Source organism: Pteronotus mesoamericanus, unplaced genomic scaffold (assembly GCF_021234165.1).
Source record: "Pteronotus mesoamericanus isolate MK-2021 breed Mesoamerican mustached bat unplaced genomic scaffold, CSHL_Meso_final scaffold_21, whole genome shotgun sequence".
Lineage (NCBI taxonomy): Eukaryota > Metazoa > Chordata > Mammalia > Chiroptera > Mormoopidae > Pteronotus > Pteronotus mesoamericanus.
In genome coordinates, this window is record NW_026555310.1 from 22334384 (window position 1) to 22354601 (window position 20218).

A 20218-nucleotide genomic window follows, 5' to 3' on the forward strand; every position below is an offset into this window, starting at 1 on the left:
GCCCTATTTTGACACTTCACAATCAAAGAATGGCTTTTGTTTACTAACCAGACCAAGCTGTTGCCCAGGTATGTTAACAACCCAACTAAATTTGTTCCAATATAAATCCCAGTGCATCTCAGGTTAAAACACAAAAATGAATAACTTGAAAATTCTCACATAAATCATCAGTTTTGTGTTAGACAAAAATATAAATGTTATCTGAATTGATTTAATCTTTAGAATTTTATTTTTAAATACTTTTTCCACTAAAATCATTATCACTTCTGTATTTTCAACTTCAGTGTGGTCATCATTAAATCAGTGCAGTCACTTACTTTATTGACTTGACATTTTGTCTTATTGAATCTTTATCTGGTTTTTGAAATTCCCTTTTTTAGTCAAAATAATCTTCTATATCAATATTGGGATCTAGTAGATCTTCTCCATATGATGAAAGGTTCATCTGGTTTAATATTAAGTTTTCAAATGTTTCTTCTAAATCAGTTTCACCAATTAGGACAGCTCCCATCATTCGTCCATTCTGCATGACGACTTTGATATATTCTTGTCCTTTGGTACATCTCAGCATTAATTCATGATCTGAACCCAAGCTCTGTGCATTGTATTTTCCCAGCAATACAACCTGTGTGTGTGTGTATATAAAGACAAAAAAGTTACTTTAATGAATGCCAAAAAGGAAATATAATAGGCAGTTATTTTGTATTATGTTGGAATGGTCAGCAGAGAAATCTATTCACAAAATTTTATAGCTAAACGTGTCACTAGGGTGGGTTCCAAAGAAAATATTTCGATGGTATACATTTATCCTATAGATGATACTATCATACAATCTATATGAACATTAAAAATACCTAGTGAATAGACAAATATGTAGGATATGGACTACATTAGCCTGGAGTCATGACTTAAAGATTTAACATGGAACGGAGTTAGATCTTTTGTGGGCAAATTATTTTTTCTCCCTGAATCTTGTGTATGTGTTTATATGTGAGTATTTCTCCTTATCAGTAAAATAGGAACAAAAAACTTGCCTCAGACTAATGTAAAGTGGATTAATATAATACGTTTGGGAAATCACTTGGTTCATTCTTGAGTATGATAGCTAGCTATTAGTTCCCCTCACAAAGATATAATGAATCCCATATAAAAATTAGAAATACACCAACAGGGAACAGTCCCCCTAAAGTATGAAATAGTATAGTGGGAAGGTAGGTAATGGTTAACAGATAATGAGGAATTAAGAGGCAATAATACCAAGTATTAATTTGCATGAAATGAGAAATCATTTCATTTTTTTGTAAAATTATTAAAACCATACGAACTTTCATTCAAGTAAGAAGATTAGATGAGCATATTTAGTTATGAGACTATTGAGCAGAAAAAGACACTAATTTGCTTATCTTACCTTATAGTTAAAAAACTTTGTTACATGAGCAAAAAGCTCGAAGCTGAAATCCATGTCAATAGAGTCTCCTAAACTAGCTGCAGCCATGCACTTCGCTGCATACCATCCCATCTGTCTAGCCTGGGTCCACAGCCTCATCTGAAATAAAAAGTGTTATGCAGGATAATTTTTCATTACATTACTTGAAAAATGTTATCACCTTAACCTTGTAACGTTCCTTAAAGGGGTTCAGTGTTTGACAGTCCTTGAGATTGGTTAGATGTTTGGTTGGATCATTTTTGCCACAGAAGCAATCACCAATCAACACTAACCAAACTGATTTTTGTATTTGATAGTTCTATCTAAATTACTGACTCTAAAATTAAAAGACACCAACTTTTATGTTTCAATAAAATTTCCCTTAAAAATTACTAAAATATTTCAGGCCACAACAGGTGGGAATTAACGTTTTACTTATCCAGTCTCCACTTCAGAGTAAATTTCTCATCAATACTAATAGAGATGCCAAATTATCAATGAAAAAAATTTTTCCTTTTCCTAGTTCTCATTTTTTAACATTTTTAAAGACCTACCGTGCAATTTAACCTCAATGGTCAGACAGATATATTACTTGGTACCCAGCCCCAAGGTATATTAGATTTCAGTAACTAATTCTTCAAAGTCATGTAAGATTCTTCTCTAAAACAGTATTAATTTCTTCTATATTGTTATCATTGTATTGCTACGAAGTTTTGGGATTCCCTGGGGTAATAGAGCATTGGCCTTCGAAGTCAGTAGATTTGCATATCAATTCTTCTACATATTTAACTTTTCTGAGCCTCAGTTTCTTTACTTGAAACATAAATATACACCACCTCCTCCATGGCTTTTGGGAAAATTAAATAGGTTAGCCTATAATAAGCAATAAGTTTCCTTACACCCCATGTGTTTGTGTAATTAATGTTATCATTTTGTGTGTAAAAATAACATACAATCATGGGTTTAAGCGTCAAGCATTTCTGATAGAAGTTATATATATACTTTATATTCAGTCTTCTCCCTATAAATAAGTTTGGTTTAATGAAGTAAGAGGCAGTCTGTGGTAAGGGAGCAGAAAAAACTAGGGAATGGCCAAAGGACATGGCTTGCAGTATTTCACTGCTGAACTGGCTTCTAATTGATGTATTTCAGCTTCCAAGTCCCTTAGGTTTGCATATGGGGACTATGTAAAACAAATTATTAGTAGTTACTGCTTTTGCAAATTCAGAGATGGCATCTACTGAATTTACTTAGAACAAAGACACCTGTTTAATTTTGGATATTTTTTCCTATACCAGAGTATGATGCATATTGAAGATATAACTTATCCTAGAGGGTTTAAAATGTTTTTTGTTTTTTTTTAAATCCCACAAACTCCAGTTTCCAATTGAGAGTTTGTGACAGATATGCCACATAAATGACAAGGATGACTGTAAAGAAAGCTGAAAACAAGCTGTTTGAAGCATTTTAGAAACAGGCTGAAAGCACTGTTTTATTATTGATGTTATTTCTGCTGTATATTAAAAAACACCCACAAAATAATGAAGCTGCTACCTGAAAAACTTCTAGCTTTTCTACTACTTCATACTCCATAGTTAATCTGATTGAATAATACTGCTACCAGTAGAGCTGGTCTTTCACCAAGACAGATGTCAACTGTCTCTTTTACCTCTAATATCTACCTATGTCTCTACTCCTAAGACAACCTCACCTATAGCTATAGTCTTAGTATCCTCTAGTATTTTTGCTCCACCATTAGAAGGCAGGCAGCACTGATCATGGGAGGAAGTCTAAATCTAGCTGGAAGCAGTTGTTGGCTGAAGGCTGAGATAGGCTGTTCACTATAAGAATATCTTTTTTTCAGTAGTAATTCCCACAGGGACAGAACAGGGTCATCAGGAATGGAATGCTTTATCTATTGGCTTATAATCTCTGTAACTATTGCTTCTTAAATCTAAAGCTGTCCTATACCATATGGTAGCAACCAGTCATATGTAACTATTTGAATTAATTAAAAAGTAAATAAAACTCAGTTCCTCAGTGACAGTAACCACATTTCAAGTGCTCAACAGACACATGTGGCTAGTGGCTACCTGACTGGACAGTGCAGAAATATAGAACATTTCCATCATCACAGAAGGTTGCATAGAACAGTGCTGATAAGTATCTGAGAATGAAAAAGTAACAGCCCATACTCTTTTTAAATGAAAAGATATCTTAGTCTATTCTATCACTGTAATTGTAACTTAACCAAAGGGAAAGAGTCTATTTTTTTTTTAATGTCACAAAAAACTCAACGATAGCTTCCTATTTAAAGTAAAAAAGTTGGAAAACCAGAAAGTTGGATTTGCTGGTAGCCAACTCCTTGTTTTCAAATGGAATCTCTGATAAAGATTCCGTAATCTCGGAGGCTTACCTGCTGCCAGAACGGGCTGGGCTGCCAGGATGCAGAGCAGATGTCACCTGCAGCATAGATATCAGGAAGGGATGTGTGCATGTGCTCATCCACTTTCAGGCCACCATCTTCTCCTAGATCAAACTAAACAATATTCCTCATAAGCACACACGATAAGAAAATGAAATGTGACATTTTCATTCTAAAGTAAATAAACAATTGAAAAACTTTATACCATGGTTTATTGATCTTTAATGAGAAAGAGAAAAATAGCTGGAAACTTTAGGCAACTAGGCTGAATTTTCCAGGGAATCAAATTCCTAATAAGACAAAAACTCTTAAAATTCTTAGAATTTCAACATCAAAAATAATAACCATGCAACTCACTTATAATACAAGAATATTGCTCAGTTTTTGAAAGCTTTAAATGCTTAAAAGCAAAAATTACAACAGTTTTTCCAATATATCACTTTTAAGAATTGATAGGTGGTGTCAGTTTCTTATCAATATTTAGATAAATAAGTTACGCATTATATCATATTAATGATGACACACTGGGATGTTAACTGCTTAAGAACTTTTAAGCAGTAAAAAAAAATATAAATCAAGGCATGAATATAAACAATTATTCTAAGTCATACTGTTACAGTTATGTACTAAACGCAATGAACAATTATTTATGCTTAAGAATTACAGATCTTAGTAAGTAATTAATACTTTCAAAATATGCACAGTGGGACAAAAAAATTTCACCTTACATTGTTGCCACAGAGAAAAGGTTCTACATTTGGTGTAACTCCTGTAGCACTGACAATGAAATCACAGCCATATATCTTTTCGTTGGTCAGTTCCACATATACAGGCCATATTTCTTAAACAAAAAAAAATTTTTAAACTCTAATCATCACCAACAGTCTATAGCACTATGTAACTATAATGACTAGAACAAAGAAAAACGCAGGAAATGACTAAAACAACATTTCTTAATAATTTGTCTAAGGCACATTTGCTAAAACAATTTTCAATGTAATTAACACCACCTCCTTGTTTTGGGTACAAAACTATGGCATTCTAAAGATTTTTCCTTCAAATTTAAAAACAATTCTAATGAAGTGTAAATACATAATCATTTCATAAATATTTTTATTTTTTATTGTTGTTCAGTTACAGCTGTCCCTCCTTTCCCCCACTGCTCCCCCTTGCTCCATCCTCCCTGCTCCCACAGTCAGTCCCTCTCCATTGTCTGTGCCCGTGAGTCCTCTATTTGTGTTCCTTTGCTTGCCCTTTCCCCTTGTTTCCACCATTATTCCCCTTCCCCCTCCCCTCTGGTCACTGTCATTTTGTTCTTTATTTCCAAGTCTCTAGTTATATTCTGCTCATTTGTTTTATTGATTAGGTTCCACTTACAAGTGAGAACATATGGTACTTATCTTTCACCCCCTCGCCTATTTAACTTAGCGTAATGCTCTCCAGGCATTATTTCTTTAAAAATCTTAGTAAGAGTATACTCCACTGAGAGTGTAGTTAAACTACTAGGTTACTCACTTTTCAATGTTTTCCCTTAGTGTTCGTATTCAAACTTTACTCTCTTTTTCCCTATGGAAAAATTCAAAGAATTCAGAACTAGAATATCTTGTACACTGGGTTTGGCTGAATCTATTTCTTCAAATGACAGTATTCTCACAGAAGTGTGGAACAGAAATTAGTAGGTCCGTGTCTTAGTTCCAGACTTACAGATTTTCAGTGTTTGATTTTGGGTAAGACACTTCACTGTTGAGAGTGTCAGGGTTTTTTTTTTAGCTTTTGTTGTTATCGTTTTTCAAAGATTTTACTTATTTTTAGAGAGGAGGGAAGGGAGGAAGAAAGAGAGGGAGAGAAAAACATCAATCAGTTGCTTCTCTTTGCACCCTGACTGGGGACGGAACCTGAACGGAACCTGAAACCCACGCGTGTGCCCTGACTGGGAATCGACCTGCCCTCCTTTCAAAGCTTTGTGGAACAATGCCCAACCAGCTGAGCCACATCAGTCAGGGCAGTTTTTGTTGTTTTGTTTTGCTTTCATTTGCAAGATACTCTGATTGACTCACAGGGTTATGACAGTCAAAACAAGATGGGTAAAGCCCTCTGTAATTTAATTTATTAGAAAACTTAAAAAGCTGTAAAAAGGAAATGACATTAAATTATTGTTTTATTAAATTTAATATGGAAATCTGAAGCTATTTTTAAATATAACAATAAAGATTAAGTTGCTTTCCTTTTAAATAAGTGGTTAACTATCTTTTTATTTTATTACTTACCTTCATCAGTTGTAACTGACTGATCATTATAGTCTCTTGGGAAATTCAAGGACTTCTTAGAAAATCCAAATTCTTTCTGAAGGTAGATTTTCTTAACTTCACACATAGTTTCAATGTGAATCTTATGAGAAAACTAAAACAAAGAAACACTGGTCACCAGAATACTTCCAGAAAGAATGACTTGGGTTACTGATGATGAAGAAAAAATGTATAAAATACTTAGAGAAACATACAGAAAAGGTAATTTTTACAATATAAATGAAAACACATTGGATGACCAAAAATAAGCCTGTCAATTTCTGTGTGTGAAAGGAGTGAACAAAAATTCATTTGGTACTAAAGAGATCTAGTAGTTAAATTGGCAGGTAACACACCAAGGGTCTACTTTTCAGTATAAGTCTTGTTGATAGTTATATGCATATTTTTTAAAAATTACAACCATTATAGACTATAAATGCCTCTAGAGGGTAGGTCTATGCCAACTTATTGTTATATCCCAGAACCTTAAAATATTAACCTCAGGACCAGAAGGTACAGGAAGAAATGACTTTCCATAATTTCTATCAAAAAATTACACATACCATGAAGCCAACCCTTCAATCTACCCAAGGCTGAAAAGACATCATACACAGTAATAAAGACTGCATGTATGCTTCTTAAAATATTTAAATATCACAGCCTTTTAACAACTATTTTAAAAATAAAATATCTAGCATATAAAATGGGTAAAAGCCAGTCCTCTGCTTATCTAATTAAGATAGTAAATGTGTATTTTATTTAGAAGCTATCTATTAACCTTTAAAATACTCTAATGCATCTCAAGTGACCTTTGAGAAAAAGACTAATTTAAAATAGGACAGGTGTAGTCAGTGTGTCTGTGCATGGAGATCTCTATCCCTGGGGAGTTAAAAAGAAGGCTGAGTCAGTTTTAGATGAACTTAATATTCATCTTTTTTTGGTAGGTATGTGAGCCATGTGCTTTCTTAGCACTATGGATTTTAAATAACGTGAGCTAGCAATTCTTTGACTACGTATTTGTTACCAGTCTTCAAAAAATGGTTTCCACATTTAAAATTGCATTTAGACATGTTTAATCAGTATATGAAAACATACCTCTTTTGTTCCTTTAAGATTCAAGCCTTCATGCCAATCAGGTCCCAAGGCACTGCCTATATTACCAGCATTAGCTTTGGTTCCTGCTTCCTTTTTCCTTCCTGAAGAGATAAATTCAATTCAAAATTCAAATGTTATAAAAGTTGCCAGGCAGAGAATTATGCTTGAGCTCTGAAGCTTTTAGGCAATATAATGATTCTTATACATAAATACATACAGAATGACTAAACAAAGTCATCTGTATTAATCATTTTATTATTTTATTTTGTGAAACAGAGCTATAAAATAATCTTTTAATCAAGTATTGAGTATAAACACAGCATTTTTGGGATGTTTTATACACTAGTTAATATGAAGGGTAAGACTTAGCCATCAAATTTTGAAAATTTTGTTAATTTTTTTGGACACTCAAAACTTACAAAATTCTTAAATTTGATAAGCTGTAAGTTAAAAACATCTTTAAACTAGAAAACTGTATTTATTTTTAAACTCATTGTTTTTCATAAAATTACCTTAGGTATTGTTTAACTGCAGCATCTGTCTACAAAGATGCAGATGGACTTATTTAATTCACTCTAAATTTCCAGTTTTAATTATACATATTTTTTCATAAATATATTGTAGAAAATCTAAAAAGTCACATAAAGATATAGAGATAAATATTACCTACATTCCTAGCTCCCAAATATATTTTGCTAAATTTTCTTACAGTCTTTTTCTATATGGTTAAAAATATTTTTTTACATGTGAACTAAAGAGCCAAGTGCTATATTTACCTTCAATTGTATACCTGGTTCTTTTATGTGCAATTTTCGTTTCTGGTTTTTCAGCGATGAGCTTTGAGGTCAAGAATTCAGCTGCTCCTGCATCAAAGAAAGTATTCCCAATAGCTTTATCTTTTATGGCCCAAATTACTTCACAACCTTCAATTTCATACCTAAAAGGAATATTAAAGTTACAGAGAGCAATTTCAAAAGTCTGAATAGAAACCTTTGTATCTGCAAATAACAACTCTCTCCTAAAGCCTACATAAATATTTTAAGGCAAACTCAAAGAATGATTATAAGGAAGAATAAAACAGTCTTTCAGGATACGAGTTAAAGTAGAATAAATAATAGAAGAAATTTAACCAGTTTATTGAAAGAACAGATAAGTGACAAATATTGTATACTGAACATCAGGTAAAGTTACATTTCAGTAAATATTTCAAAGTGTTCAGTTTCTACAACATAGTTATTATTTAATGTCCCACAGGGTTCCCAGGGGTGAGAAATGTTTTATCTGGTTATAGTGTAATCAATAATGGATGAATGGATGGTACACAGCTACCATGCTAAGAACAATTGATTTCTTTGGTAACAGATACTTTAGGTACTCAAGCATATTACAGAAGGAACAGGATTAAATGTTGTGAGACTGAACATTTTTTAATGTAAGAAAACATTTCATTGCAAATAATAAGAATTGTATTAAGTTCTACTTTTGGCAATAGCTGATGGAGAAAACCTATCACATGTACATAAGGATTTGAAGCCCCTCTTACAATAAATCTGTGCCTCTTCCATTTTTGGTCCAGTATGATTTTGATAGTCTAGTTTTTTCTCTGCATTTCTGTGTGCAACACCATAAACTTCATAATTACAATAATGACTGCTATTCCTAGTACTCAGCCCACTGAAGAATTCTTAACAGGCTTCCAATGGGATTCATCATCCTCTAAAAAAGAGGGGCAAAATCCTAGTCTGAGAGTTGGAATGGATGAAGTCGAGCAAAGACAGGGCTTTAGCAGCTTCCTTATTTTAACATAAATCTGTCCTCTGTAATTGAACCCAACTTTCTGGCCTGAAAAATATCTAGGCTATTCCATGTCAGCCATTTACTGGAAGATAAAATCACAAAGTAAATCGGTGCTCTACAGACTACAGCAGGATATTCTTCAGTGACTTTGTTAACTTGAAATATCTTAAGATGATGATATTTTAGATTTAATAATGTGTTCACATTTCCCAAACTTCTCAAAACCAGAAGCTGGGAGCACCACAAATCCTGAAACAGGAGTCAGAAACTGGATTTCACGGACCAAACATGTAACATAACTGAGTGAAACAGGATGGATATAAACAATAAAAAGTGATGGGGATTATGACTAGAAATCTCTGAAGGTGTACACACTCAAAATTGTTTTTTAGTATAGTAGATGCTTATAAAACATATGGGTCAAATCTAGCCACTCATCAGTTGATGACCCTTTGAGACCTAAAGCACTCCCTAAACTCATGTTTTATAATAACATGTTTGCAACTGTGAAGTCTATGAAAGCTAAAAAAATTAAGTGGATTTTCATTCTTGAAAATATATGAAAAACAATTATATTTATCTTTGATTTTCAGGATAACAAGATCTTTTCTGGTGTGCCAATAATCACATGAAGCACAGAGCAGTTCTTAAAAATATATACTTACGCTAACTCAAGTGCAATACCACCATTTCCTATGATCATTATTCTTTTAGCTTTAGTAAGCTGTTTCTGAAATTCCTGTATTAAAAACAAAATGACATAGTGTTTTGTATAGTGGGCAATACCAGAAGCAAGAGGCTTCACCGATAATAAACCTCACTTCCCTACTCTGCTAGGTTGTACCCTCCAATCAATATTACAAACATTCTCCTCTATGTTTCACCCTAAACTGTCTCTATAGGAACACATCTCCAGATTTTCCTTGTTTTATGTCATTACATTTAGAGTACTACTTCAGAATGTCAGCAATAGGCACTGTCTTTAGTTTACTATATTCCCAAATAATTGACCAAATCAGTTTACTAACAACTTTGATCTGTATCCTAGATACAGGGTTCTTCATTTTCTTCCCATCCCTCAGTTGATACTCCCTGCTGTCACTCAGCACTTAAAACATGCAGGAATGAGAGGCAGACAGCACAGTGGTTAAGAGCACAAATTCTAGAGTCCCTGGTTCTAGCAATCACTTGCTGGGGGACCATGAGTAAGTTGCTTAACCTCCTGTGCCTCAGATTCAACTACAAATGGAAATAAGAAGTGACTATTATCTCAAGGTTTCTGTAAGCATCAGTAAGATGATGTAGATAGAGCCATTAGGAATAGGACGCACATAATAATGTCTAACATTTATTTGAAAAGATGTTATTACCAGTATAAGACAGCTAATTGGTACCATCACCCTCCCTAAGAAGATCACAAAGAGCTTAAGAAGAGCCAATGGTCACTCTCAGGAGACTTTCAAAAGTACAGAATAGTACCATTGCCTCAGGATGACAGCTGAATAGCTGAATTCCTCCTCCTACTGTGTTGTTGCCATTTCTATTAAATTGAACTCAAAATTTATTGTAATTTTCAATAAACAACCATTGAAATTGACTTCTTAAAAGTTCTACAAGAAAAAAAAAAAACCCTGAAGTTAATTGTAGTTTGTACTTCACTGAAGGCAATAGATACCAGAGCACTGGACATGGAAACAAAGGCCATGAGTTTAAACTGTACATCTGATAAACTTAATAATCACCTTACTATAGGTAAATTAATCCATTTCAATTTCCTGTTTTATAGAGTGAGAACAATGACTCTCACACAGGATTATCATGAAGATTCAATGAATTTATATATGTAGAGGGCCCTGCTGGAACATAGTTATAATGCTATCTTTGATAATACAAACTGTTTACAAGAAAATAATCAAGTTCTAGTTTTCTCTAAATTCCAAAGTACTTAATTAAGAATAGGCTGATAGTAAACTATCAATTTTCAAGAATATAAAACATTGTTACATAAGTGTTATCACCTCATGGGACAGAACAACAAGGAGCTTAAGACAGAGTATTGTGATTTGAAACCAGGAAGAGCTTTTCAGCAATAAGGGTAAACAAACCCTGAAATAAATTATCAAAGGAAGTGTATAAGGTTCCATAGATAGAGTTTCCCTTATTGGGATAGTTGTCACTGTTCTTGGGCAGAACAACAAACCAAGTAACTTTTCCTGTTTTAGGATTGTCATGATTTTATACCACAAAGATCTTCTGAATATTAATTTCTTTGCTCAAGAGTAAATTCAGTAAGTTTTGGATACAATTTACCTTTTGGGAAAAGATCATTGCATTATTTAGGTTACAAATTACACACTCCCAATCACAGTAGAGTAAGGAGTGTGTGCTCAGTGCAAGCTCTACCTTTCAGCAGAGTCACTAAATTTGGGACATTGTATAATAGAAGGAACCTGTGTTATAACAGCTTGAATAGAAAATAAGATAAATTATCAACTAAAAACAAAGTGAAATTGGCAGTAATAGAACATTATAACTACTTTCTGGTTTGTGGGTCATGAAACAAAAAAATCTCCCTTATGCTTCCACAGTTTAGGAATTAACATTATAAGTAGAACACTTTCATTCAAATGTAGAAAAAGACACCTAAGAAAAAAATCTTTGTGTTTATTCCCCATAACCCAACATAAAGTATCACCTGAGCACTGTCTGTATCGCGAATTCCTAATACATAAGGATTTCCTTCACATATCAACTTTGGCTTGGCTCCAGCACACAGACAGAGTTTCTTATATACATGTTGATTGCCATCTTCTGTTAAAATGCACTGTAAAAACATAAAGCAATGAAGGGGAGAAGGGAAGCATTTATACATGGGTATAATTTCATTTTAAATTAAACATTCAAAAACACAAAAGCAAGAAATATATTAAGGTCACCCTCTTGGTGGCACTCAATACTTTGTTATAGCAAATGCAAAGCTAAGTAAGCATTAGAATGTATTCTTCAGTCTGGTAATTGTTAATCATTGTAGGGCCATGAATTATTTTGAGACTCTGATGAAAATCTTTCTCCAATGGAAGAAAAGGCATATTCACACAAAACTTTGCATAAAACTCAGGGAACCTCATGATGTTTGGAAAGAAATGTTGAGCTCAGATTAAAAATTAAACATTTTAGAAATTTTGAATTTCTGATCTCTGGAAGTTACTGTAAGAAGATCTAGTGATTCTAACTGTGTAGTACCTTAATCTCTGTTATGTGTATAGAGGAGTAAGTAGTGTGTGGTAGAAGAGGTTATGATATGTCTTCTTAATCTAAAAAAAATTAAAAGTGCTAAAAAAGTATTGATATTCTTAAGTATAAAAAGCAGTCACTTTACCGGCAGACTACACTCTCTTAGGGGATATTTTAACCTAAGTGACAAATATGTAAAACTTAAATCCTAACATGTACTGCCTTTAAAGATATTTATATTAATTTTTAATAACATCAATGAGTCAAAACCATATCAGAGAGCCATTGTTCCTGTTCCTTAATATTGAATGAAAATCTACAGGTAAGTAGTAGCATTTAGAAAGCAGATATATATGAGAGATGCTGCATTTTGTTGGAATGGTTCTGGGATTAACATCTGTGCGACGTGTTTGGAATTATAAAACTTGGCAAATCATAACATACCACTCACTACCTAATGAGACATTTGTCACCCATGTTGACTCTTTAGCTGCATATCAAATATATAAAACCAATAATCAAACATGGTAAGGGTGGGGCACTCCAATTCATTCAAAAGTCTAAGTTCCCTCACAATTCATTAGTATACTTTTAAGCCTACTTCAATTTGCAAACTAATTGACATGAATTACACACACACACACACACACACAATGAGTACTGTAAGTATTAAGAACTTATTCTGGTTTTTTGATTCAGATTTTCTCATAAAACTCAGTACTTTTTCTAAATTTTTTTCCTGGCAAATTATTTGTGTTTCAAATGTGGTGTGTAGGTGCTTTACTCCTAATGAAGAATTCATAAATTAGAGCTGTTTTAGAGAAACCACTACAACTCTACTTCACATCTTGCCTAAAGGTGATTTGAGGATACTGTTATTCATCTGATAACATCCTTCCCTGAGACTATCTCATTCCTGAGACTGTCTTAGTTTGGGCCTTAAATCATTTGGACTATTGAAACCAACTCCTAATTTGGTTGTTGGCCACTAGCCACTCATTCCACCCCAGTTCATCCTTGACACTGCTGTCAGATGTACCTTCCTAAAAGAACATTTATTTAATCATCCCTGCCTCCATTAAAATCTCTCTACTATTTCTCCACTGATGCTATAATGATATCAACTTCTTAGCATGACATAAAAAGCCCTTGACTTATCCCACTGACAACCTCACTGTTCCACATGCCCATTGTCCTTTCTTTGGGTCTTTGAACGTGCAATCTACTCTTCCTGGAATGCCCTTCTCCACCTGGAGAACTCTTAATTCATCTGCATTTTATTTTTGAAAGATATTTATTTATTTATTTATTTTTAGAGATGGGAAGGGAGGGAGAAAGAGAGGGAGAGAAGCATCAATGTGTGAGAGAAACATCGATCGACTGCCTCTCGCACGTGCCCCAACAGAGGACTGGGCCCACAAGACTGGCATGAGCTCTGACTGGTAACTGAACTGGTGACTTTTTGCTTTGCAGGACAATGCTCAACCAACTGAGAGCCACACCAGTCAGGGCCCACCTATATTTTAAAACACAGCTCAAATATTACTCAATCTGCGAAGTCTTCCTAAATATTTACTATCAGAGCTTTGATATTTCAATCGTGGTGCTTTTCAAATGTCCATAGGATTGTACTTATGCATGTCTATATCCCCTATGACACAGAGCACTCCCAAGAGCAGACTCCTTGTATTATAGCTTATGACAACATTCTTGTGCCCCAGCACTGAATGTAGTGCCCTCAAAGCAGTGGACACTATACAAAACGTTAATGATAGTTTGAAATATAAAACCTAAAACGCCAAAACTAAACTAATTAAACAATCTCCGTAACTCACAAAAAAGTATAAATTATTCTAATAATGGAAATCAGTATCACTAAAATTTACTTGCAAGAGACTTTGGTGGTGACACAAGATGGGGTCAAAGGAAGTCAGGGGAAACTCATCAAGATTTAACAGGAAAATGTCATTAAGGAAACAATTCTCTTACATGTTCTTCACTCTTCAGTTGCTTTACTTCAGATTCTATAACCTTAATGTTGGGAAAGCGATTTTCTAACATGGTACTTGGTTGTTCTTCAACATTAAATTCCTCCAATACTTTAGAAACCTGTATTAGGTCAAAAAGGTAAAAATATGTATTTAAAAATATTTTTCAAGAGAATGTGCATTTAAATATTTTTCATTTTTAACTAAAAAATAATTCATTTCTTCTTATACATTATTTATTTCATGTTCATAAAACAAAGTTGGCCAACTGCATGACACTCAGTGGAAAGAGGGCTTGATTCCACATTTTAAGACTTAAACTCAAATACCAGTGCTACTACTACCACTGTTGGGCAAGTCAGGCAGGTCACCAAGCCTTCGTTTCCTGGCCTGTAAAATGAGGGCTACTCACCTGTAACATGAAGGCTAACCCTACTTACTTCTGTGTAGTTTATCTAACAGCTTATTTATTTCCTTATTCTTGTAGTTTTCTCTTTTCACTTATTCACTTATTTCAGCTAACCTTATTGTGATCTAGTCTTTGGACTCTTCTTTCCTATTTTCCAAAATCACTGCCATCCTCTTGGACTCACTTTCCCTCCTATCTGGCTAAGACTCTACTGTGGATCATTCCATCTTTTGCCCAAACCCTTTATTTCCTTCCTCTCTTATCTTTATTAATTATCCTAAAAACTCCCAAACATAGATCAGACTACCTTCTTTCTCTAGTTCTATACCCAATCTCCTATAGAAGAACCACACAGCTGTATATGACCTCAGTTGCTCCTTGTACACTGCATGGAAATCCTACTACATAGCCCTAACAATTCTCAAACTTCTTAGTCTCATAACCTCTTTACACTCTTACAAATGATTGAGTACCCTAACTGGCTTTTGTTTGTTTGACTTATACCTAGCAATATTTGCTGCATTCGAAATTAAAGCTGAGAAAAAGTTTAAGTATTATTCAATTCACTCAAAAGTAACAACAATAAATCCAATACATGTTAAACAGATTATAATATACTCAATGAAAAATAACTACTTTTTTCTAAAACAAAACAAATTAACTGAGAAGGATGGCACTGTTTACATTTTTGTAAATTTCTTTAATGTCTTGCTTAACAGAATTGATAGCTGCATATCTACTTCTGCATTCAAACTGTTAAAATATGTTGTCTGGCCTCACACAAATATGCAGCCCTTTCAGATAATAAAACTCAACAAGTAACAGTTTCTTAAGTTTACATGCAATGTAGAATTTGAAGCCATATGAAAAAATTTTTCATTCTCTGTTATTGTGAAATCCATTGGTATATCCTACAGTTTAATGGATCTTGTAATATCATACACTGTCATGTGGATAATATTGGTTCAATATGTTATGGAGATCTTCCAATTATCGACACATTTCATAGTAATACAATACAAAATATCACATTTATTACTATCACCAACAATCTCATCAGAAATGCCTTTAGGTACTGTGAGGACACTGAATAATGAATTTTCCAAATTTCCAATTTTTGCCTGAAAGCTCTAATTCTGTCACAATGCCAGCAAATACTGTCAGTTGTTTTCCTTGAAGTGACAGGTGCACTTCATTCATTTTCCGTATATAAATGACCACAATTTGTCAATTGTTATTTCAAGTTGATGGTTCCATGATAGTAAGTAGCTAGTTCATCTTGCAAATCAGCATCTGCACAACTGCTTTTCCTTAAGTAACACTGTACTCCTGTGCGCAGAGTGCTTTATGCACATATCTTAGTTCATCATACAGAACAGTAACAAGATGTGTCCTTAAGAGTCAAGTTTTAATAAAATTATCTTTTTATTGTTATTTTTCTATATTTTAACTGACTGTGTGGAATACAATGACTGCTAGTACAGTTTAGCCACCACTGTTTTTCTAACATCAACGCAAATGACAATAGAGTGAGAAGAGCAAATAACATCTTAGTAAGTTATTAAATCCCTCAGTGACATCTTCAAACTTTCACCATTCTAACGTTGCCCCAATTTAGTCCATCCTTTTACTCATATATGTATAAATATACTTGTATATATACATATATTAGAATATGAACTCGAAATTTTTTAACAGGTGAGGTACAGGATCAAAAACGTTTGGAGACCAGTCTTCTATTATACTATGAACAAAATCATCTTAGACTCCTACTATAATGCTGTAATATGTAATATAAATTCATGAAACCTACAATGTGTTCTGAAGTGCTTATTACACATCTGAAACACTAATCATCTACAAGTGTAAGCTTGGCTCAGAAGCACTTCTGGCTTGAAATACACATTTATAATAAAAGTATACACATATATATTTACATTCATATTTAGATTTCATAGCATGTTTCCCAAAAGAACCTTATTTTAAAATATTTTCTGAAAAGAATTCAGAGTGGGAAGAAAAAAAAATAGAAGACTAGGAATGCAAAATCATTCTGGGTGCTTTTGGTATTCAATCTGAATAATTCTAAACTTTGAGCAATAACTTTTAAAAGAGTATCAACAGAACATTTGTCATTTAAAACAATTAAAATAGTGCAGTTACACTACCTGCCATGCAAGTTATTTCAATTTTTAAAAGTACTAAGAAGGTTATACAAAAGTTCTTACCTGCTTGAAATTTGTGACTGCTTTAATAAGAGGTGAAGCTGTTACCAGGAGAATCTCTTCTGATGGAAACTGAATCGCCAACTTATTTTTAAAAGTAAGAAAAAAATATGATAAATAACTTTAGGTAATAGTATATACGGCACAGAGGCTGAGATAGGGATAATGCAATTTTAATAAAGTTATTAACTTAGGAAACTAAAGAGTCACCATTCCTCATCTACAGGTTTCTATTATCCTGAGTCTTGCTCATATTTAGGGGGTAGTGATGAGTAGCGTCCAACTCTGGTATTGTTTAAAATGAACACTACATTCACACTAAACACTAACAAAGATCTGAACAAGAAAAGTGACATAAAGAGGTATTCCTTATCTCCTTAAACTACTTTATATGCCAATTTAAAGTTAACATGCAGAGGGTAAGGAGAAACAATCTTCCTAATTAACAGTTAAGCCGCTTTTCTTAATTGTAAAATATTTTCATTTGCCTTCAGTACAATGAAATTACAGCAAACCCTCACAGTAAGCATTTAGAGTCTTAGCACTTTTCCCAAGTGCTTTGGCACTCCTATCCTGCCTCTTCCTTGCCCAACCAGTAGATATTCTCTGGGAAGACCAAGCCATTCTAATATTAGCCTTAACAAAATCTGGTAGTTTAACGTGCTATTGTTTGATCATTTTCTTCTATCTACAAACCTCTCTCCTTCTCACTTTACAGTTCTCGAAAACATTTGCCTAACTCATGCTCCAGTTCCTCAACTCCACCAATCTCTATTTCTGTCCCTACTCTCCTATTAAAATGGAGCATGTTCAATTCAACTACACATCCTTAAAACCCAGACTCTTTTTAGTACCATCTTATTTAAACTTTCTACAGTACTTGACATTATCCTTATTCTTCCCATCTTCCTTTCTTTTGTATATTCTGTAATTTCCCCTTCTGCTTTCTGTTTCTGTTGCTAGACCAGGCCCTCAAAACTTCTTTACACTACTAAAATCACATTTAAATTGTCCTTCCAGTCTCACATTAACCAGCTGCCTCTGTCCCACATATTGTAACTAATCATCTTTCAAACTTTTTCATTTGATCGCATTACTCCATTGCTCAAAATCATGTAACTATTTTTTAAGTTCCTGGTAAATTCTTCACATGACTTACAAGATCATTTATGAGCTGGTCTCTGCCAACCTTCCAGGCTTCCTCTCTGGGCACCTCCCCCAAGCACCATGTGCTAAGCTTTGCTAAGCTAAGCTAAGCTAAGCTAAGCTGTGCTAAGCTAAACTTGGGGGGCACCTCCCCCAAGCACCATAAGCTTTGCTGCTCCTACATGATGCCATGTTTCTCGACCTGAGACGGTAGGTACCTCACTTGCCTTTAGAATGTTTGTCTTTTCTTGTCTTAAGTGGTAAACTTTTACTCATTGTTCTACACTGAGACAAAATAGATCTCTGTCGGATATCTTTTCCCTAATGCACGTCCTTCCAACTCGGCAGGCATCCCTAAGACAGTAAACACACTAGTGAAAAGATTTATTTACATGTGTCTTCCACTAGGCTGTGAGTCCCTAAAACGAAGGGACCATGCTGTTATATTTGACTAATCAGCCCTAAGTACACTGCCTGGGTCACAGGTGTTTACTTGGTGAATAAATGAAAAATATATATTAGGATTAAAAAAGTTTAAAAATTCTTGAGTTTCTTGCATTTCTGATGACTTCAGTGATTGCTTATGTTTACTTTATATAAGAATAACTTAGTCCTTTATGGAATATAAATATATGTATATGTGGTCTGATTATTCACTATAAGGAGAAAAGCATTTCCTAGCTACATTCTATACCTTGCTGGTTGTTTCATGAAACAGTACTAGCGATGAAATAGCGTCTATCTTGGTAGTTCAAAGTACAGGAAAGTCATTAAGGGTTACAATGCACCAAGGACTTGGCACCTATATAGAAGATGAGTTCAATCATTTAATTACAAAAGTGGCTGAATTTTCTGACCAAGTACTTACCAGTCACAAGCCCTCCTGTCTATTCTGACGTTACTAGGACCAGGCCCTAGCAATGCTCCCGCCCCTCGTTTTGCCCCCTCCTTTGTGCCTCAGGGCGCAAAGACTGCGAGATACTGACAGCATCAAGGGCCGCCACGTAGTCTCTAATGTTTGGGAGCAATAAAGAAAGCGGAAAAAAACAAGCGTCTAAAGAGGACCCTCTAAGAAGGAGGGGAGGGAGCGGGAGGGACTCTCCAGCGCCTCCGCCTCCGCCTCCGCCTGCAGGGTAGAGGAAGAAGCGAAGCCTGCCGCACGCTCACCCCTACCTGCTCTACACAAGTGACACCCGCGATGCCACCGCCGACCACCACGAACTTCCCTGCCGTCGCCGGGGGGCGCGCTGCCTCCATGTTCTCAGATTTCCAATAGTTTACTGGCTACTGCCGGGGAGCCGGGAGGTTGCCACCTCCCTGAAATAAAATCGCCTGGGCGGCCACTTCCGGCGTCTGATCCGGAGAATCCTACCTACGGGTGCCCAGCAGTTCACACTTAGTCTGTTCGCCTATTGGCCGTAGGCTACGTCTCCTTGAAGTGAGAGCTTTGTGTGATAGTTATTACATCTGAATGTAGTTTTTTTTCTCGTAGATTTGATAAAGAGAAGACAAAAAACAAAAAATACAGAAGATGGGTCGCCAAAAGAGGCTTGGTAAATTGTCTAAAGACAGACCAGTGTTCTCACAGGCAGAGTGTTCTTAAAATGAATTGCTTTGCTGTTCTCGCTCTGAAATCCTGTGGGAAATTAGACACTAAGATGACACAGGGCCCCTATTAGGGTCACAGGAAACTCCCTTATCCCTTTCCTCCAGCAAACTCTGGAAGTTATATCAAATCAACCTGACATCTCTTGCTGTCAGAACATCTAGCTAGCCACAACTCCTTGTCTTCAGCTGAATGAGGTTCCCATTCCCCAGTCCCTCAGACTCCAGGATATAGGTAAAGCACTGCAAGGAGATCTCTTTGTTTTAGTTGAATTTTTTGTCAAATTTCAATTTTTTTGCATGTAGTTGTCCAGCTCTCCCAACACCATTTGTCAAAAAGGCTATTTTTATTCCACTTCATGCTTCTGCCCCCTCTGTAGAATATTATTTGGCCATAGAGACATGAGTTTATTTCTGGGCTCTCTATTCTGTTCCGTTGATCTATGTGTCTGCTCTTATGCCAGTACCAGACTGTTTTGATTGCATTGGCCTTGTAATATAGTTTGATGTCAGGTATTGTGATACCTCCTACCTTGTTCTTCTTTCTCAAAATTGCTGCAGCTATTCAGGGTCATTTATGGTT

General features: G+C 34.8%; 1 protein-coding gene across 2 annotated transcripts; it reads right to left on the reverse strand.

Moving 5' to 3' along the window:
- Positions 1–237: 237 nt before the first annotated feature.
- Positions 238–19366, reverse strand: PYROXD1 (pyridine nucleotide-disulphide oxidoreductase domain 1). 2 transcript variants are annotated; one of them, XM_054591351.1, is made up of 12 exons: positions 19204–19366; positions 16888–16968; positions 14252–14371; positions 11724–11852; positions 9694–9767; positions 8008–8168; positions 7232–7332; positions 6119–6251; positions 4580–4692; positions 3843–3965; positions 1409–1546; positions 238–625 (listed from the first exon to the last, which is right to left on the reverse strand). In XM_054591351.1, exons 1-12 carry the CDS (start codon positions 19285–19287, stop codon positions 377–379), a joined length of 1506 nt encoding a protein of 501 aa, XP_054447326.1. In that variant the 5' UTR covers positions 19288–19366; the 3' UTR covers positions 238–376. The 2 variants fall into 2 exon arrangements, with proteins under 2 accessions (XP_054447326.1, XP_054447328.1); XM_054591353.1 differs by lacking the exon at positions 19204–19366 and adding an exon at positions 18899–18979.
- Between the last annotated feature and the right edge of the window lie 852 nt (positions 19367–20218).

Coding starts and splice junctions, on each gene's coding strand:
- PYROXD1 (XM_054591351.1), bottom strand. CDS start 19,287: ATGGAGGCAGCGCGCCCCCCGGCGACGGCAGGGAAGTTCGTGGTGGTC. Junction 8,169..9,693: donor GGTATTGCACTTGAGTTAGC/GTAAGTATATAT, acceptor TATTCCTTTTAG/GTATGAAATTGAAGGTTGTG. Junction 7,333..8,007: donor AACCAGGTATACAATTGAAG/GTAAATATAGCA, acceptor TTATCTCTTCAG/GAAGGAAAAAGGAAGCAGGA.